This window comes from Ictidomys tridecemlineatus, chromosome 10, assembly GCF_052094955.1.
Source record: "Ictidomys tridecemlineatus isolate mIctTri1 chromosome 10, mIctTri1.hap1, whole genome shotgun sequence".
Lineage (NCBI taxonomy): Eukaryota > Metazoa > Chordata > Mammalia > Rodentia > Sciuridae > Ictidomys > Ictidomys tridecemlineatus.
In genome coordinates, this window is record NC_135486.1 from 92,836,732 (window position 1) to 92,859,182 (window position 22,451).

At 33.8% G+C, this 22,451-nt stretch overlaps 1 protein-coding gene across 7 annotated transcripts in view; it reads right to left on the minus strand.

Moving 5' to 3' along the window:
• Positions 1-945: 945 nt before the first annotated feature.
• The window catches only part of Zeb1 (zinc finger E-box binding homeobox 1), a 160,100-nt gene continuing 138,594 nt past the window's right edge, over positions 946-22,451 (minus strand). For all 7 annotated transcript variants that reach the window (XM_005330809.5, XM_005330808.5, XM_005330807.5 and 4 more), the window contains 6 exons: positions 20,033-20,194; positions 16,880-17,082; positions 14,945-15,050; positions 9,185-10,989; positions 6,183-6,363; positions 946-3,474 (listed from right to left, as the gene is read on the minus strand). In XM_005330809.5, the coding sequence (XP_005330866.2) occupies positions 2,879-3,474; positions 6,183-6,363; positions 9,185-10,989; positions 14,945-15,050; positions 16,880-17,082; positions 20,033-20,194 (3,053 nt within the window). In that variant the 3' untranslated portion in view covers positions 946-2,878. The remainder of the gene's footprint in view (positions 3,475-6,182; positions 6,364-9,184; positions 10,990-14,944; positions 15,051-16,879; positions 17,083-20,032; positions 20,195-22,451) is intronic.

The window sequence follows — 22,451 nt, forward strand, 5'->3', positions numbered from 1 at the left end:
TTCTAAATTCCTTTATTAGCCACCTATCTATAAGGATCAAGCACCGCACTTGTAAGGATTATTTATTTTATTTCCTATTTCTGTTAAGTGAATTTGCTTATTTTGGAGAGCTGTTCTTAGTGAGAGGAAATCAGGCAACATGGTAATGAGAATCTAGGAATGTGGGGCCCTAGTATGGGAAGAGTCCTAACTACTCCTACTGGGAGTGGTAATATCCATAAGCCTTCAGGGTCTGGGCTACGTACCATGAAGTTAAGCATCAGGAAGACATCTTAAGATAAACTGAATAAATCATAACAGTAAGGCAATAGAAAAAGAAGGAACAATTTATTTTGTCTGTTATGCCCAGGGTTTAATAAGATCTCAATAAGAAAGTCATTAAATTACTGGAATCATTTAACATATATATTCTGGGATTAGAGGCAAAACAAATACTGAAAGCATAGCTGAGCTCTGTAAACATGCAAATTATATTTTCATTCAACAAATATTTGTCGTACCAACTAGTGTTAGGCATTTTGCTGGGCGAGGGCCTGTGAGAATTGACTATGACAGACATGGTCCCTGTTCCCAGTGGGGAAGGAATATAAATAACAGTGCAGGAGCTACAATTGAGAAAGGTAGAGGAGCTGTGGGAATACAGAACAGAGGCATCTAAACCCACTGCCCTGGAGTGAACCAAGGAGAAGAAGCCATGGGATCAAGAGTAGGGATAGGGGCAACAGTTTCAGTAAGAAGGAGCAACCTCTGCACAGGAGGACTTCAGCTGTCAAATCTGACCTATCCCAAAACATTCAGTCACAAGAAAATCCATAATTTAGTGGTGAGTGTCTAAAACATTTAGTGTTACCAAAGTGAGCTCCGGATGAATCAAGTACAGGATAACAATAGAAAACCTCATTTCCCAAAGAAATCCTTGACAATGATTAAAAGAATGACAGCAGGTCAGGCTTGTTGATGCTTTTTATTGTGAGATGGGGGAGTCTGGTAAAAAACTAGAAAATGACCATGGTGTAACAAGGAACTTAAAAATGAAGAATCAGGTTGGTAACTTACATACATGAATACAGGAACAAATTGGCACAAAATGTTAAACATTGTTCCCAACACTGTTTATAATCCTAATTTGGCTTGCTAAGGAAATGAGAGATTTATGGTTAGGCTAATCTCTTAATAAAACTGCAGAGCATCATGCTATTAGTCACACAGTGAATTTCAAAATTTAAGAGTTTTATATTAAAAACTGGGTAAAGGTAAAATGACTTGATTGTAGTTGTAAAACTAATACATTCCCATTTAAATTCTGTTCTACAGTCCAAGGCAAGTATAAATGTTAACATAACACTGTTAAATCAAATCTCAATGCAAGAGAACCAATTGCATCTCTACTTTAAATCTTATCAACTTTCCAAATTTTCATACTAAAATATATTATTGTATTAATACAAACTACAGTATTATACACTACACTGTGTAATAAATAAAGAAATATAAAAATAAGACACATAAATATAAAAGTTTTCTAAAACTAAAAGTACATATGTCAGTAAGAAGGGTATTAATACTGCCAGGTTTGAAGACATACAGTACAAAAATGTTGCACAGATCTATAAACTAAAAGAAATAAAATAATACTGATAGGTAAAAATCAGCTAATGTTGTTAATAAACTGGGTCCATAATAACTAACATTTGGAAATAGTTATGAGCCAAATAACAATGGCATGTCCATGTCTGAAATGGAAGTACATGGGTAAAAGCAGATTAGAAAATTTCCCTTTCGTTTCTGTAGAGAAATTCTGAAAGTCAATTAACATAAAATGAATACTGAGGAGTTAAAGGATGAAATGTCCCAGTGTTTCAGTTTCTCTGACAGAGTCAGTGGTTTTAAGTTTTATTTGGGAATTTTGATACAACAAACAAATCAACAAATGCTAGTTATTGTAGGCCACACACTGAATGAAGGCGGGTCAGAGCCTTGAAAATACTGAGAAATGGCACTTACAGCACACAGGTCTTGCTTAAGGCCAGAGGAGATACAAAGCTTCATATCATATCCTTCATATTTGTTACCACGTACTCAAACACAATCACGAACACTGATTCTGACGACTGCTGTCCTTACCAGTATCAACACTGTTAGTCCCTGCAATCAGAACTCAACGACAATCTTGTGAACTCCATTTTAAATCACATGAGTAAGAAACTTCAGTTCTTCTATCGGCTGCTTCCTTAAGGCTAACAATACACTTTAAATGATAATATGCTCCACTATGACGTCTAAATATTAGAAATTACTACCTTCTACGTTGAACTTATAAAAGGTAGTCAGCACGGTTTGGAACTGCATTATACTTCTCTGTGAAGGGAATTTTGTAGTGCAGAAGTTCTCACATTTTAAAAAACATAATAAAATACTGAAGCGGATTTAGCATATGTTTACCAATAAAAAATTATAAAATTTCTCCCAATTGTACAGCGTAAGAATAAACCAACGTAAGAGTGATAATACTGATAAAAATGAAACAATGCCAGATGCTTATCTAATTAATCAGTTTCCTTTAACCTGTTAAATCTTTGCTTTCTGAGTCATTAAAGTTTTCTAATCTGCTTCATGTTACAAACTTGTTCCTAACTTTGAAAACTGCATGAAAAATTACTAGGTCTGAGGTTCAGGCACACCCGGATTTTTTTTTTTTTGAGTGTTTTTTTTCTTTTGTATTTTGTATTTTTTTTTTTTTTTTAGATTTTAGTTTTTACTTTACACAGTAGTGAACAGGAATCACAGTATACAGGTTACTGTGTTTCCATGAAAAGCATGGATAATATAGAACAGACTTCATTACCAATTAGAATTTATTTTCCTTCTAGAAAAATGATTAGGCTTCATTTGTTTTTTCTTCAGATACTTGCTCGCTGTTCTCGCTGACTTTCTGTTCTAAGCTGCTTGCTTGACTCACAGCTCCATCATCCTTCACTGGACCTTCAGTTTTTGCTTCCTCTCTCTCATTCTCTGCTTCTTCTTCCTCTTCTTCTTCTGCCTCTTCTTCCTCCTCCTCCTCTTCCTCATCTCCCTGGGGTTTTTCACATTCCTTTTCCTCCTGTAATTCTTCCATCTCTTTATCCTCCTCCTCCTCTTCCTCTTTTTCACTGTCTTCATCCTCTTCTCTTGTCAAACTCTCTCTCTCATCTGAGTCGACCTGTGAGGGAGATGCCCGAGTGCCAACGTGCTCATTCGTCAGGACCTCTGGCCCTGCCTCTTCCTGCTCTGCGCCATCTCGTTCTTCTGCTTCTCTCTTGCAATATGAATAGCGGTGATTCATGTGTTGAGAATAAGATCCCGAGTGTGAGAAGCGCTTTCCACACTTGTCACATTGATAGGGCTTTTCTCCAGAATGCAATCGCATGTGTTCAATCAAATGATGTTTGTGTTTAAATGCCTTTTTACAGATTCCACACTCATGAGGTCTTTTACCTGCAAGAAAGAACAAAGTTATGAAATCAAATGGTGATATTAATAGTTTTTGTAAGTGTTGGGAGCACTTTAGGTTGTGGGAAGGGGAGGGCTATAGTTTCACGTTTTAAAAACTTCCAGGTCCCAAACTGTCTTTTCTGTATAATGTTAATCTGGTTTGTCATTCATACAAGAAAATTTAGTGTCATCATTTAGTGTCAGAATTTAGTCTCATCTCTGAGAAGGTCAATATGAAATACATAAGATTGAAATTCTAAACATGCAAACATCACATCATGACCATAATATATAAAGAATATGTGAACATGGGATGTGAAAACATGGAATATGAAGCTCTAATTCGATATCTGGCAATGAACACTCTGAGAGCAAGGAGGGACAGAGGCATTTCTCAACTTGGTTTTTCTTTACTTTCCTTCTTAAGGACCCTTTTCAACTTCTTTTTCCTTGTCACAACCTTTGTCCGAATTAAATTTTAATGCATCATATAAGCTTTTTATATATGCCAAAACTAATATATATGAGTTTTGGCATATATTTATACATACATATATATATATATATATATATATATATATATACATACGCATACAAACACGGTTGATACACTGAGGTCCTTGAGAAAACCACAACTTATTATAATATCTAACCCTTTTTTGCCCCTTGAGGGCAACTTTGCCCCTATTGAAAATGCATGAACTTGAGAAATGCTACTGCCCAGACATGAAAAAAACTGACAACTGGATTATAATCAGGACTAATAAAGTCAAACTTCAGTGCTATCAAGCCATAACACTAACAAATGTAGAAATGATTTGTTTTTATAGCATATTTCTCAAATATATTTTTCATTTTGTTATATACTAATATTTAACTCTTGTCCAAAGCAGATTTTCTAATTTTCCTCGGGTCTCACTGAAAACAACTAGAGAAAAGTTTAACAAGGGGCTTGTTGCGTGAGAGAGGTATCCCTTATGTAATACTAGTTTTTAACTCTAAGAACTGCTCGAATGTCACTGATGTATTTTTGAATCTACAGACTAAAGAACGGAAAACAGTTCTTGATATCTTTTCACTAATTAGCATACTTGATAAGAATATGAAAGATAAATATAGAATCTAAACCACATAAAGTGAGGGAGGGGAAAAAGAAAAGTTCAGTAGATTGGACAAAGGGGAATGAGGGAAGGGATGGGGGATAGAAATAGACGAGACAGTAGAATGGATCTAACATAATTTTCCAATGTACATATATGAAAAAACCTAAATGAATTCCACTATCATGTACACTCACAAAGATAGGATCCTAATTAGAATAAGATACATTCTATGCTTGTATAATTATACTACAATGGATTTTATTGTCATGAATAACTAAAAAGAACCAATAAAAAATAAATCCTAAAATTTACAAATATAGAGTAATTTGGAGTTATTTTTCTCAGTACATTTACATTTATTCCTGAAAGAATGAGTCACATCAAGCAGACTGCCACATATGACTATAAATTATAATCACAGGATGCTAATATTTAAATATTTTTTAATCATGAAATATTTGAAATATACAATCAAAAGAGTTTATGTGAAACAGATGTGTTATGGATGTATCTGTAATAAGGATGTATCCCTCTATGCTTAATGTAAATTTTTATAATAAACTGATGTTGACTTTCAAAAAAAATATGGATACTATAGTCAAAAAGGCAGGTAGAGGGCAGAGAAGGCAGAGGATTATAGAGCTCATGATAAATCCAGTTCTTTCTACAGCAATCTGTTCTAAAAAGGAAGAGTGGAGTGATACATTTGGCTAGAAGGAATCTATTGGCAAATTTTTAGGAATTCTGCAACGTAATTTAAAACAGATTCAAGACTGAAATCAGCCATGGTGAGAATATTTAGATCACAGAAATCTGCAAGCACTACACATCCAAAGGCTTCCCTAACCCTTCAGAGAACCAGTTGTTAAATAGCAGTTACCAGAACTCCACTGGATGAGAGGAACTGGCTGGGCCAGGAGTTGGTAAATTTTTTTTTCTGCAAAAGTTACACAGTAAATACTTTAGGCTTTGCTGGCCAAATGGTCCCTGTTACAGCTATTCAATTCCACCGTTATAGATGCAGGAGAGTGGTCATAGACAACGTGAATGAATGGGTATGGCTATGTTCCAATACAATTATATTTAGGAATGTTATAATTTGACTTTTACATTATTTTCACATGCCATAAATATTATTCTTCTTTTCATTTGTTTCAATCATTAAAAAAGATATTAAAAATTTCTTAGTGGGACATAGAAAACAGAGGCCCACAACCTGGCCTGTGAATCATAGTTTGCCAATCCCAGAGTTAGTCCAAGAAGCGTATTTTGTGGAAGAATTATAGAATTTTAGAGTTGGAAGGGATCTTAGAATCATCATGTCCAATTTATTATACAGAAGTTATCCTAAAATAAAAGATGTACCTGAAACAATGACTTTCTAAGACAGCAATGCTGAGTGCGCTCATGAAGCATCTTTGTCTCCTATGAAGTCTGATTCCATCTCCCTGTAACTTTCCCCACTGGTCCCATAATTTTATTAATGGCTACTGTATTTATATTTATATAGTATACACTTGCCATTAGTGGATGTAGACAAAATAATTGTGTATATCATATCACAAGCACTTTTAAAAAGGACAGCATATTTTGTGTTCACTAACCTACCTGTGTGTTCATATTTATGTCTCAACAATGAGCTACTCTTCTGAAATATCTTATCACATAAGTCACAGGCATACATTCCATTTTCTGTCTTCCGCATTTTCTTTTTGGGTGGTGTAGAATCAGAGTCATTCTGATCCTCCACATTGGATACTCCTTCTGAGCTAGTGTCTTGCCTTTCATCCTAAGGGGGAGGGTGAAAAGTAAGATTAAATTTCAAATTAAAAGACAAACAAGAGATAAACAAAGCCTGGGTTAAAAAAAATTCTTTAAATTAAACTTTCAACAAACTGTCCACAGCAAACGTACTGCTCATCACTGTAGATGGGTCACAAGGGTGAGGGCTAGACTGTGGGGGATGGGGGTTGATAAAGACAAAAGCGATGTTGGAGATAAAACAGCCAAACCACAGCAAAACCCATATGCTCAACTGGTACTGAAAAGAAAGGACCCCCAAAAGAAAATGTAAAATGGGTGGCAATATTTACTTGGTTCCATGTAAATCATTACTTTTATGATAGTTTTAGCTTATGAGTTTGCTAATTAATAATTAATTTCTAACTGCTCTTTTTACTGTTTTTAAATTATGGGTTTCACTAAGCATAAATTAAGAATTAGTTTTTAAAAAGTGGCTTTTAAATTTTACCCTCTAGAACTTGTAGAGATCTCTGAACTAGTCTCTGTGGTCTCCTTGAAAAGAGAAGCTTGCTCTATACTTTTTTGAAGCAAGAAAACAGACACTTCTCAAAAGAAGAAATACAAATGGTCAACAACTATATTAAAAAATGTCCAAAATTTCTAGCTTAGAGAAATAAAATTAAATCTTCACTGAGATTTCATCTCACTCTAGTCAGAATGGCTATGATTAAAAATATTAGTAACAAAAAGTGTTGCTGAGGATGTAAAAAAAGGTACATGCATACATTACTGGTGGGACTACAAACTGATCTAACCACTATGGAAAGCAGTATGGAGATTCCTCAGAAAACTAGCTATGGAACCACCATATGACTCACCTATCCCACTCCTCAGTATATATCCAAAGGATTAGAATCAGCATGCTACAGTGACATAGCTACCCTATCAATGTTTATAGCAACACAATTTATAATAGCTAAGCTATGGTACCCTTCAACAGATGAATGGAGAAAGAAAATTCGGTATATAAACACAATGCAGTATTACTCAACCACAAAGAAGAATGACTTTATAGAATTTGCCAGTAAAAGGATAGAACTGGAGGTTATCATGCTAAGTGAAATAAGCCAGTCCCCCCAAAAACCAAAAATCGAAAGTTTTCTCTGATATGTGGAAGTCAATTCAAAATAAGGTGGGGGGTGGTTAAAAAAAAAAGAACAGAAGAAAGATCAGCAGAGTAGACAAAGGATAATGAAGGGAAGGGATATGGGATAGGACTGGGAAAGACAGTGGAATGAATCTGACCTAACTTTCATGTATACATACATGAATACACTACAGTGAATCTCACTATCATATACATCCACAATATTAGTAGAATGAAGGGAACAGGGGGAGAGAAAGAAGAGCAGAAGGAAAGAGGAAGTACTGAGTACTGAATAAGAATAAATTATATTTCATGCTTTTATAAGTATGTCAAAATGAATCCTATATATATATATATATATATATATATATATATATATACTAAAAAGAACCAATAAAAATACAGAACAACTGGATAGAGCTTATATTTTTAAACAGTAGTACTTGCTAGACAAAAAGAATCTAAATTTCTGCAGCATAAAAATATTCAGGCAGATAATTTTGAGCAGAAGTTTTTCTAGATGATAGGATCATACTACAGGGAGCCTGTTGAAGAATTAATTTGGCTAAGATCTTTGTGCTTTTCCTAGGGTCTTCCATTCTATTTTCTCTAAATCCACAAATTTCCTAAAAGTTAAAAAGTATTATACATTGCTTATGGCTTTGTGAGGCATGAGAGGTGCAGCCATTTGCCTGGATCATTTGTGAGCTGCCAATGGTTGCTGTGATAACTCCACTTTCATTAGTATTTGATCTTGACATATGATTACATGAGATGTTAAAAGTGACTCTTTGTTCTATTCAAAAGGGTACAAAATGTTCTATACACTAAAAATTTAGATGAATTCACTGGTCATGTGGAAATTGTTTTTTAAGAGTTGTAATTTCAGGAAACCCAATCTGGCAATACTTAAGGGGAAAAAAAGCAGCAAATATACATTTGAGCAGGATGTTGAAATTATTATAGTTGGTATCTACTCATAGAAAGTATCTGCATTAAATATCATTCATCTCTTGTATTTGATTCAATCTAACAATGATTGAAAAAAAAGGTGGGAGAGATTTAAGGTTAGTTACACAGAAAAATCCTGCACAATAAGACACAACAGAGCTCTATCCAAAACTATCATGAACTTCTCAAGAAAATTAAAGGGAAAAATACATATATAGATTCACAGCCTTATTTATTCACAGTCATATATTAATTATGACTGAACATTTTTTATTCATGGCTCATAAAATGATCAGTAAACACACCAGATGAGTTCTGTGCTTAATTAAAGCTTTTCATAAACAGAGGTGTTATTACATAAAAACTGATGGCTAAGTCTGGTGTGAACATATTTTCATTTATTAACAATCATAATCAAGGCAGAAACTAATACTAATTTTGAGAATTTAAATACAAAAACAGAAATCCAATTAATGAGCATTCTGATTTTTCTTTTCTCTTTGTTTCTAACTTCAAATAGGTCTCTAATTATGATATATAAGTCATTTTTCACAGTAGAGTAACACAAACTTTAGTTGATACCAGAACCTGCATTAGTAATTGAAGACTTGTCACAAAAGTTACTGCAAACTTAATGTAGACTTATTTCTCTTTAGAAACAACTTGACTCTACAGTGACAGATTTTTTTTTAATTAGAAAAAGTTAACTGAAATTAGTCAAGCTAACATTTTGCCAACCAGGTTAAGGAAATTCTTTTTTTCTTTTTACCTGATTTCCACTTGGCTGGACCACTTTCAGGGCTGGTTCCTGGACTGCAGGGCTGACTGTAGCTGAGTATGTATAAGCCACCTGGGGAATCAGAATAGTTTGCTTATTGGCAGCTAGTGCTCGTAAGCATGGAACACTGTTCTGGTCAGCAATGGCCACGATTGTGGGTAATTGGGCAGTGACTGTAGGTATAGCAATATTTATGGGGTTGGCACTTGGTGGGATTACATTTACAACTGGTTCTGAGTCTGTAACACAACTGTCCTTTTGTGGCTCCTTTTTTGCACAAGACAAGTTCAAGGGTTCTTCTTGGACAGAATAAACACTGTTCTGGTAAACACTAGTGATAGTTGACCTTTCCAATAATTCTCCCTGTTGCTTTGGTAGTGAAAGATCAAGAGGTTCTACTTGTGGCTCTTCTTGTGCGCCCTCTGCTGCGTATGAGTAACCCTGTGTATTTCTGGCTGAGGAAAGGTTTAGAGGTGATGGGGATGGTGTACTACTTCTGGAACCATTGACAGTTGATCCTACTGTTAAAACTGGAGAATTAGTCATCTTCGGAGGACTATGTAGACTTGTGCTGTCCTGGGATTCATTTTCATTTGTGGGTTGAGACAGATCATCATTCTTTGCAAGGATATTTACTTTGCCTGGTTCAGGAGAAGATGGTTCAGAACACTGCACTGAAATCTGTCCAGCTTGCATTTTTTCAAACCACTTTTTTACTACATCCAGTGGTAGATTTACAGAATCAGCAATTTTTGAGAGCTCTTCTGCACTTGGTTGTGCATTCAAAGCATAATAGGCTTTTAGGAGAGACAGGAGGTTCTTCAAAGGTGGCTGACTAGGAGACAAACTGCCATCTCCGGTACCTGATGAAACAGAGGATTCAGGCTTCTCAGCTTCTGGGGCAGGGAGTGGAGGCTGAGCCGGCTGCTTTAGGTCATAGTGCTTTAATTCTGGAAGTGCATTAAGATCACCTGGACAATCATCACACAGAAGACAAGTGCTATCATTCACTCCTCCTTCAAAGCTTTTATCTTTCTCAGATTTAACAGTAAGATCTTCTGGCAACTTTTCGCTTTTGCAATTGTTTGTGGGGACTGGATTTTCTTTTTTTAAATTTTGAGGAACAACTTGAAGTTGGCTAGGCTGCTCAAGACTGTAGTTGATGATAATTTTGGTTGTTCCATCTTGATCAACCAAAGGAAGACTGATGGCTGAAATAACAGAATGGCCACCTTGTTGTATAGATGAAGCATTGATTGTTTCTTGTTCTTTGGATGCAAGATTGGCTTGATTATTCTCCAAAACTTGCCTTATTACATTACCATCTACTGCCACTTTAAGTACATTCTGAATATCACTTAAATTGATACTTATGGGAGATACCAAACCAACTGTTGGCAGAACAACAGCTTGCACCACACCCTGAGGAGAACTGGTTGCCTGTAATGGGCCACCACCACTAAAAACCCCATTTTGTAAAGGGGTTGAACAGTTGATTCCTGAAGCAACCACTATGGGTTTGAACTCATAATCCACAGGTTCAGTTTTAATTTGGTTTACTGAAAGTTGTTCTTGAAGGGGTTTATTCTCTATTTTTTGCCGTATCTGTGGTCGTGTGGGACTGCCTGGTGATGCCGAAAGAGATGGTGAGGAACACTGAGATGTCTTGAGACCTGTTCTTGGTCGCCCATTCACAGGCATCAAGCTGATACATTTCTTACTGCTTATATGAGAGCTATAGGAACCAGAATGGGAAAAACGTTTCTTGCAGTTTGGGCATTCATATGGCTTCTCTCCTAAACAAACAACAAACAAACAATTTATATGCGTAGTCAATTATTACATATACATTTTTATGTATCCAAATTTTCTCTATAGCAAGAAATATCAAGTTTAAAAAGCAAGATTACCATGTATTTTTTTTGTACTGGGGATTGAACCCAGGGGTGTTTAATTACTAAGCCACATCCCCAGCCTCTTTTTAAATTTTATTTAGAGACAGGGTCTCACTGAGTTGCTTACAGCTTTGCTAAGTTGATGAGACTGGCTTTGAACTCACAATCTTCCTGCCTCAGCCTCCAGGGCTGCTGGGATTATAGGCGTGTGCCTCCATGCCTGGCGCCATGTATTTTATTTAGAATAATCATTTTAAGTTAAGCAATGACATAAATATTATAAACAGTAGTGAAATCTTTTTCTGAACTACATGTGCTAATCAGGGAATCTTCTTAACATGTATGTATATAACATTTCTGCCCTCCTTTAACTTCAAATAATTCTCAAATGTCAAAAATAATTAATTCTACTCTTTCAAGTATCTTTTTTATATCCTGTCTCACCAACCTACATAATTTTCAGTATTTCACTCTACTTAACAACTATATTTAGAATAAGTTAATATTAGAAGAAACAAAAGTAAGTACAATCTCCCATAAGACTATGGATATTTATCCTTGGTTTATAAAATTCCAACATCCATATGGTTTCCTTGAAAATATCCTTCCTCATGGAGGAAAATTTCAATATAAGATATTCTTATAATTACTTATTTATTAAACTGGAATAGATGTATCCCCAAAGATATAAGTTCTAGTGGTACACAAAGTCCATCAGAGTTTCAATTTTAGGGAGTCGTTACAGTAAAACATTATTTGTATATGGAAACAGATTTATAGCAAGGGCAAAATATAACATCTGGATGAATTATCAGGACACATGATGTCAAAGAAATTTCTTGCATGTGGAGACTTCCTTTCGGCTGCTAATATTTTAGACTCTCCAGGGACACAAGGTACTTATTCTCCTTGGTCATCAGAGATACTTGGATAATTTTGAGAAGCACTAAGATAAAAGGAATATCTTCATACAAACCTAACTGTTCATTTTAGTTCAAATTCAGTTCATTAATTTATAATTTATACATTAAAGACTATCAGCTCCAATAAGGTGAGAACCTCTGTCCTGTTTGCCTTTTATCCTTTATATCCATTACAGTATAGCAAAGATACTCATTAAACATTTTTAGGATGAATGATGGTTAACTGTAGAACTATGAAATAATGCCTCCCCAGCATTACAATAAAGCCCCTTATATCCTCTTTTCTTTTTAAATTTTATTTATTTTTCATTATGTATGACAACAGAATGCATTAAATTCTTATTACATATTTAGAGCACAGTTTTTCATAATGTTGTATACAAAGTATATTCACAATCCTCCTTTATTTTTAAGAGTTAACAGGAAAAGCAGTGGAGAAAGTCAGTATAAGCTCTGCTAATGTTTTAAGTGTAATGCTACAACATTAAAACTAGTGAGTTATGTCTTATCAGAAATATAGGTATTTGAGAAATCAGATATTAGAAATGGAAGGGATCTAAGAATCCCTCTAGAAATACTCCTTTCAATAAAGAGTTCCTTTATATTATTTTTGACATCAGTTAGTCTTTGCTAAAGCTCCTTAGTGAAATAAAGGGGAGGATATTGACTATAGGATAGCCCTATGGAGAAGCCTAGACAGGTTCTGCAGAAGACCACGGATTTGGGTTCAAATTGTGACTCAGACATATATTATTTTCTTAAACTTTCCAAGCTTCAGTATTTTGGTATGTAAATGTAGACACATTTTCACTGGTTATGTTAGAGAGTTATGAAATGCTATAGTAAAACTCTCAGTGTGGCCTTAACAAAGGTTAGTGATTCTTTTAAAATCTACTCAGTCCTCAACTAAACCAAAGTTGGCTTGCTATAATGCATATTTTCTTGACCTAGTTTGCTTTTCTGATGTTACACAAAATAAGTCTAACTTACTCTATTCTATAATAATAATAGCTTCAAATTGATACAGAGCTGCCCTGTGTATCTTCCTGTGTATATTAAATATGTCCAGGTCTTTCAAACAATCCTCACAGGACATGGTTTTCAAAACTCTTACCTGCTGCTAAGCCTACCTCTGAATATTCTGCAGTTTATCAATATCTTTCTAAAGCAATTCCTGAAATAGGATTCTATACTCAAAATGTGATCAGATAAAAAAAGTTTATAATGGAGGTAAAAGAAGAAATATGTTCTAGTATATCTCTATTTTAAATAATCTGATAACAGTTTTAGATGGCCTGCATGAGTATTTTCATATTGAGATATGAGGAAGATAAGCATCCATGATATAGACTATTTTCTTTAAAATAGAGGAAATCAAGAAGTACAGTGGGTAAAGCAATGACAACACAATCAGGATGCTCCCACCAGAGTCCCGACTTTGCCATGTATTAGCTGAGTGACCCTGGACAAGTTAATTAAGTTCTCTGGTCTTCCATTTTCTCATCAACAAAAAGAGAAATAAGGGGAGTGGGAGGATTAAATGAACTCTAGATAGGGAAAAGGGGAAAAGGGAAGAGGGGAAGGGAGGGGGCACAGGGGTAGGAAAGATGGTAGAAGGTGATGGTCATTATTACCCTAAATACACGTATGCAGACATGAAGGATGTGACTCTACTTTGTGTACAACCAAAGATATGAAAAATTGTGCTCTAATTTTGTAATATGAATTATAATGCATTCTTTTGTCATATATAACAAATTGAAATTTAAAAAAAAGATTAAAAAAGAAATAATAGCATATGTAAGGTCCTAGGTTCAATCCCCTTCCCCCCCCCCCCACACACACACGAAATAACAGAATGAACATCTAAGGGTTATTTGAGAACTATAAAAGTTAATGAATACAAATAACTAACAAGTGGCCACACATACTTAAGTATTCAAAAAATGCTAGTTATCATTATTCTTTTTTTTAGTTGTAGTTGGACATTTATTTATTTGTTTTCATGTGGTGCTGAAAATCAAACCCAGTGCCTCACACGTGCTAGATAAGCACTTTACCAATGAGCCACAACCCCAGTCCCTAGTTATCATTATTCTTATTGTTGAGAATTACACTAATACTTTATCGATGTGAGAAAAAGTTTACCCAGTACTTATTTTAAAGCCAAAAGTTTATAATATAGCTTTATAAACCTATCAAAATGAAATGAATCTGAAATAACTTTCCTGTGTACATGTATGAATATATCACAGTAAATCTCACCATTGTGTATATCAATCCATAGAAATTAACTTAAAAAATAACTATGGGTAAATGGCAGAAAGATCAGTAGAGGGAAAGCAGCAGGGTGATGGGGAGGGAAGGGCAAGGAGAGGTACTGGAGACTGAATTAGAATTAAGATATATTCCATGCTTTTATAATTATGACAAAATGGATTCTACCTTCATGTGTAATTAAAAAGAGTTTCATCAGTGCTGTAGTTCTCTTTCCCCTCATGTTGCCTCGCTCACTAACTCTACATCACCTCTGCACGATTTTCTCATCTTGAATTCCATTTCTAACTTCCTTCTATAAAGGCTATCTTCACCTCCTTACTTCCTTCTACAAATCTCAATGCTTTACAAAAGGGGCAATAAAATTCACATTCACAAGAATGATTAAGTAGTCTTAGGTTATATTGGCTAAGACATGACATATTATCTTCTGATTAGGAAATTTGGAGTATGTGTCATTTTATATTAACTCGATATACTTTAGTCAAAGGTTAAATGATAATACAATACCACTTATCAAAAGATAATTTCTCCACATTAGTCTTTATATTAAAAAGAAAAGTAGTTTTTGATGATATATGTAAGATCAAATTAGGGTAGATTTATTTATTATCACATGCTGATATTCAGTTTGCAGACATAAAACAAATATTTACCACTGTGAATTCTTAAGTGCTCTTTTAGGTGGTGTTTGTATTTAAAAGCTTTTCCACATTCAGTGCACTTGAATTTACGATTACCCCCAGACTGCGTCACATGTCTCTGTAAGAGAAAATTGGTATTTTATTCGTAAAGCAAAAGAACTTAAGACATAAAGACTATCCAATGTGTTTAAAGTAATATTTTGAGTGAGTCTGATGACTGTTTTGATTCTTAAAGCTCTCAAATTGCAGTCACAAAAATATAACATTTGAAATTATTACCTAAAAGGATGGTGACAGTGGGAACAGAGTTCTGACACAGAGAAAAATGTAGATTAATTTAAAGTATTAGAGCCATACTTAACTAAGCAATATAGTATTGAACAAAAATAAAGTAATATGTACTTTACTAGGAACTAGAGATTATCTTGTTTATATTCTAATTTACAGATAATCAAGTCCACGAATATTTAAGAATCTATCTAAAGCACAGTTACTCAACAGAAGAAAAAGGTACCAAAGAGAAGAAAAGCCTGAGCTTTCACCAGTATTACATCCTCTCTTTTTTTATGTTTGATATTTCCAAAATGTACTTTAATCTGATGGTTTTAAAAAAATATGTCCATTTTTTTCAGCCACATGTGATTATGATAGATTATGATAGCTTTCCTCTTGGTTTCTCAAATTTTCATTTGAATGTATTTCATTTCAGATGTATTCAGTCAGATACCTTTCAATTCATCTTATGAGAGCACAGTTCTCTACAGACTTGCATCAACAGCTGCTTCTTTGAACTGTCAACTGTAAGGTACTAGGCAGATGAAACCTGATTTACACCAAACTCTTATTAATTTCCCTCCAGAAAATTATCTCCGTCTCTAGCGTCTCCTACCTTTGTGAATAGCAACCTCATTCAGTTATTGCTTAGTCTTGATCTTTGGAATTATCTTTGATTACTCTTCCCCTTAATACCCTGAACCAATCCTTGTAAGCCATCTGAATGTAGATTGAATCCAACATCCTACACTGTGTCATGTCTGCCACACAACCTCCATCCTGGATTATATCAAAACACTAAATATTTCCCCTGCTTCCATTCTTCTCTCTCTTGATCTGTCTCCATCCAATAATCAGTGGTTCCTTAAAAATTTAAAAAAAATCCAATATCCTTCAAAAGTTTTCCTATCACAATTTAGAATAAAATTAAATCTTTATCTTACCCTGCATAATAGCTTATATCATCTGGCCCCCAGTACTTCTCTGGTTTCACCTATCTTTCTCCCCTTTATTCACACTTATCTCCTTGCTGTTTCTTAGACATGGCAGGCAGTTTAAATTAATATTAAGTTGATCATTGATACATGGTGGCTATAAGGAGCTTGTTAAAAAAGGATAATAAGTCATTGGCTTTAATCCTAAAAACAGAGCCAAGAATTTAAATGTAACTTAAGAGTTACAAAATACTCTTTGTGTATGCTTCTATAAAATGGGACACAATGATACAGAATCAGAACAATCATATGAAAACTGAGTCTTCAGGATAAAAACTATAAACTTTATATTCTTAGAGGAGTTATAGTATCTCACCAGGAAAAAATGAGTCATTTTCTGAGGATTAATAGTCACTGGTTCAAAGAAAATTAATCTTTAAAAATTTATCTTCTCTAATTGGTCATGTAGTTTATTTAACCACTATTTTCCTACACTCAACATTTTAGTAGAATTCAACCATAACCTCAGAGGAGTTTTAGTTATGATATAAGCAAAACAAGGTAAGATCTTACCTGGAAATGAAAACTACAATTATCACTTTCATTTTTATAAGGTTTCAGACAAGACAGTATCTAGTACATCCTTTTCACTTTTAAATATATGAAAATCCTTGCCTTTCACTGAGGGTTGAGTTCCTCAAATTTGGAAAGTTAGTGAACTCTTGGCCATTGCACTTACTTGATCTCTTCCTGACTTATGTGATGTCATGTGACGCTCAAGTTGGGTTCTGTATGCAAAGGTATAACTGCACAGGGAGCAACTAAAATTATCTTCATTCTTCTCATGGCGATACTTAATGTGTTCTTTCAGAGAGGTAAAGCGTTTATAGCCTCTATCACAATACGGGCAGGTGAGTAATTGGGAAAATGCATCTGGTGTTCCTGTAAAAGAAATGACATATTTTAAATTTAAAACATTCAAAAAATATTACCAAAGATAATACTGAGTACATATGCTGTGTACCACATATTGTGCTAACCATTTCATATTTAGTCCTTAAAACAATACAAAAATGCTATCTCTATTTTATAAAGGATAAAATATGAAGCTAAGAAAAGTTCAATAACTTAAAAGCATGGCTTTTAAGAGAAGTAGTGACAGTCAGGATTCAGGATTCAAGCATAGGCTAACTCTTAAGTCCCTTATCTTTTTAAACTAAACCACAATCCTCTTCTTTTGGTATGGTTAACTGGATAAGGAACTAAAGTAAAATTAGGATGTGGGTCAAACTTATACATGTATACATATTACATTTACTGCATTCTACAACAATATCTTTTTAGTAACAAATGTATACCATTTATTTGAGGTTCACTCTTTTGAATTTGAAAATAACATTATAAAATTATTGCCACATAAGAATAAGTAGCACACAATTAGACTATGTTTCCATGAGTCCCTTGCAGCTAGATGTGGCCACCTGACTAAATTCAGACTAAAAAGAAAGAGGATGGGAGGGGCAAGAGTGATGGGGGTCAAATACGGGCCTGGTTCATAAAGACCTGCTATGCATGATCCTCTCTCTATTCAAATATAGTGACAAATTTTTGGTGTAGTTTTACTGGTATGCATATACACATATCTTGCAGAAATAAAAATATTCTGGATGAAATAGAGTTTATCTTCTAGGCCTAACAATCCTAAAGTATAATACTTAATTGATATTAAAACTACTTGTAGTTTTGAATATTTTATTTTCTTCAAAAAATCAGCCTATAAGTGACACATTATTGCAAATATCATCTTCACTTTTTTCATTTTGAATTCCTTTGGGAAAAAACAGACAACCAAAGGCAATCACCAAATTCTTCACAAATATATTCTTTTATTGGAGTTCAAATGCATATAAATTAAATGTCTTGCTAAAAGACCAGCCTACAAATCACCTGAACTCTAAGTATCTAGGCAAATATTTTGAAATTTGTGTTGAATGTATAAATAAAATTAAATAACCAAAGCTCCAGAGTTTATGATGGTATCTTTGTTACCAGCTAGCAAGGCAACTTGAACCAGAGCTATCTGCTGGACATGATTCTAACATGGACACCTTCTTTGGAGAGGAAATCATGTTGTATGTTCCAGTATGAATTTCCTATTTGTACAGGACAGTGGGAGCCAACATTCAGGACTTTATCCTTGCTAGAATGTCCAGTCCAACTTGTTGATTTTGGGTGGTTATAATGGCAAAAGTCATAGTCTGTCACTGTGGGTGATTTGTTATTGGCACTTTAATATCATGTAATTCATTTTCCTACTCCAGTGTCATAGATCTACTCTCATTATGTTCTATTTCCTTCTTGGACATGATTAATCCTTACAATTCTATAAACAAAATAATAATAATATGGTAAAATGACAGGCTGTTCATGATAGTTTAACAGCAAGTTCTTATTTTTATAAACCAATATGATATATGAATTTATTCTTTTAGGTACTAGTATAAAACAATAAAAAGTAAATCTGAGTATTTGGTACAATGAACATAGACTAAGCAAGTTTAAAAGATAAATGAAAGTATTTGTCTCTACTTTTGAAAAATATCAAAATTTTGTTTTTCAAAAATCACTTTTTAGTAATGAACATTTGTTATAAAAGAAGAAATGATAATTTTTAGAATTCCTATGATAAGCTTAAAGAAGTAATTCAATGATACTAAAAAATTAAACCAATCTATATATAAATGTTTTCTGAACTGTCTATCTTTTCTTTAAGTATCTATGACAATGAATATTTCTATTTTTTAAAAAGCAAAAATTTTTAATTTTTAAATCCTAAATTTCCTTCGGTAGATGTCCTAACACTTTTGACTGGTAGTACTTCTTGATATAAAATCTCTGAAACATCCCTTGTATTTGTTCCCCATTGATTCAGAATTTAGAATTACTCAACTTTCTAAAGAAAGTCCTGCCTATTTATAATTTGCGAGAAAAGAGTACAGGGGACATGTTGAATCTACTAAAAATTAAAAAAAAATTAAGATTCTATCCATTTCAGAGAGAAACTTCTGTAAGAAACTTCTGTTTCGGCTCCGCTTTTCAGAGTTAATTCCTGATTTAAAAATATATAGTTGACTTTTTGACTTGGAATATATGTTTTTATACCACAGTTCTCAAGTTTATCTAAAATCTTCAAATTTATTATTTGAATACAAAGCTAAATGTATACTCAACTGGAAAACCTGAATAAAGAAAGCCAGATGTAGAATATTAATCTTTTCGAGTCCTTAAATATTGCAAATACCTTCCGGGTCTTGGTATAGATCTTGTATAAAATTTCTTATAGGAACATTTTAATGCTATTTTCATCTTTTTTTACACTTAGAAGGGTAGAATGACAGCCTATTTTTTCTCGGGAATGCAGAACACATTTTTAAACTGTGTTTTCCCAATTTTTAATGCACTAAGTGTTCATATCAGAGCACATTAACGTATATTCAAAAAAAACTACTATCTCCAAATTAGTATGTTTTGAACCACATGACTATTTCACTTGCTAAAAAAATAGTGGAAAACAACTGAAGGGCAATAATAATCATCCTACTTCTCATTTCTGCTGCCCGTTGCGATTTGAGTAAGTGGAAATTCATGTCCAGGAACCATTCTAATCATTTCACATGCAGGAGCATCAATAGTACACACATGAACACCCAATAATTTAATATTGTACTGTTAAAAAGGACAATGTCCCATTAATATTCCTATTCCCTATAGGCACTTGAAATAATTTGGTTCTCAAAAGTATTCTCCATAGTAGATTCGGTTTCCACAGTACAGTAACAGAAAAAAACAATCCTTTAAAGAGAAAGAAAAACAAGTGTTAAATTCCAATTACCATTTTCATCATGACCACTGGCTTCTGGTGTGCCCTGCCTCTGGTCCTCTTCAGGTGCCTCAGGATAAATGACAGCAGTGTCTTGTTGTTGCAGGAACTCTTCAACATTAGGATCATGGTTTTGCTCATTTTCTGCATCTGAGTCGCAGTCATCATCTTTTACTAAAGGAAATGCATTCTTAAGCAATTTTATCACCAAGTTGTGAAGTTTTTTTAAATAGAAATTGTTTGAGAATACAATCATTCCTGAGATTAAGTATTTACTGAAAACTAAAAATAAATTCTATTTTTTTTGTAATTAAAAAATCCTTTTGCTTTATATATTTCAAGTGTCAAAATATCTCAAATTCTCACACTATTCCTTTTAAGCTTTAGAGCTACACTTCTAATAAACTAATTTATTAATTTTATTAATTTTACTAATAAACAAAACATAGATAAGGTAATATAGTTAACTGAATTCTTTATTTCTCATTTAATGATAAAGCAAGGAAAAAAGAAGACCTTAGTTCTCAAAAATCACCTCTTAGTAACCTATTATAATAGTTATACTTCAAATCTGAATCATTCCAAATCACTCTTTCAGTTCAGCTATGCAATTTCCTAGAAAATAGCTTTAGTATTAATCTTTAGCTAGAAAGACTTCTAATAAGAGTCACAGGTATCAAATCAATAAGAATTGCTTTTTACCTCCTCCAACAGTCCTATTCAAACAAGCCTATTCTTTCTCTATTTCTGCTTAAATAAATATTAAGCCATGGGATTAAGGTATGGCAATTTTTTTCTTGAGCGTAAAAGCTTTAAGTTCCCGTTGAGAACTTAGCTTAGAGTGCTGCCTACTTTTTAAAACAGTATTGGTGTACTACAGTTTTCCTCCATTTCCTCCACTGGCTCTAGGTGAGATTGTCTACTCCACACTGGTGATAACTATAATGGGTTAGCACGAATCTCAAGTGTCTCATGGCTGACTTCTTTATAGACTTTGGACTAAACTGTTAGTTTGTAGCAGACTAAAACTGGGCCAAATTAAAATGGTGATACATGGACATCTTTTGTTTGACAGTTACTGAAATAATTCTTGCTAAATCTCTTAAACAGTAGTATAAGTGAACTCCTCATGATGACTTCTATTTTAAACCTGAGAATCAATGACATAGTTATAATAGTGATTCACAAATAGTTTCACCATTATAATACAGCCAATAGGCTATTAATTATTTAGCATCTGGTAGAAATTGAAAAGTGTATTATTTAATTCATGCCAGTAATCACCAAACTGGGTTTAATGGAGCCAAAAATAAGTGAAGATTTTTTTCTGGGGTTGAGGGGACTGGGGATTGAACTCAGGGGCACTTAACTACTGAGCCACATCCCTACTTTGTATCTTATTTAGAGACAGGGTCTCACTGAGTTGCTTAGGGCCTCACTTTTGCTGAATCTGTCTTTGAACTTGAGATCCTCCTGCCTCAGCCTTCCAAGCTGCTGGGATTACAGGCATGTGCCTCCTCACAAGTGGAGACTTTTTAAGAGTTAAGCTGATACAGTTGATTTTGAGGAAATCAATTCCTAGATCCTCAACTTCCATGTATACTCTTATCCTGAAGGTTCTCTGCCTGCCCTCCCTTTTCTACAGTATTCTTTACTCTCGTGTTCTTAAGAGAGAGAGAGAGAGAGAGAGAGAGAGAGAGAGAGAGAGAGAGAGAGAGAGAGAGAGAGAGACATATTATTCTCTCCAATTATTACATTAATAGGGTACATTGCCTTGCAGTATAAAAATCTCTATGGTGCCAAAGACAAAAGTTCAAATAATGATTGGGGAAAACCTTCATTACTGATTAATTAAAACAATATAAAACCACTCTTTCCTGTTTACATGTGTTTCTTTTTTTATGTTCTAGATAGGACTTTATACCTCTGATATAAAGAGGCTGGTATATGGGTTTTTATTAGGTGCAAAGCATGGCAATGGAATTAGGAGTTGTTTAACCCTGATTGGGAAGTTGTTATCAACTATGTAATAGTATAGAGGAAATAACCACAGGGGTTGTACTCCTAAGTATTACTAAATTGTTCACTCTTCTTAAGAGACTGACAGGAACAAAGTGATGATATTCTCAAACATCATTCCTGTGATCTGTTGTTAGCTGGGAGAAAAGTATTTTTGAATAGCCAAAGTAGTACTTGTCAGAGGCAGAGTGTTTTCAATGCAATTTCAATTTTTTCCAAATTAGATAAAAGGTCAGAATGAAATTTATATTTTATGTGATTCCTCATAGATGCCATACAGTTAGACTTAAGACTTAAAGCTATTCTTATCAAACTGTTATAATTTTTTTTTCAATTTAGCAATCTACATCTTATAAAATGTTAATATTTTCAACATCATTTTAACAAAAATTACATATATACTAGCTCTTAG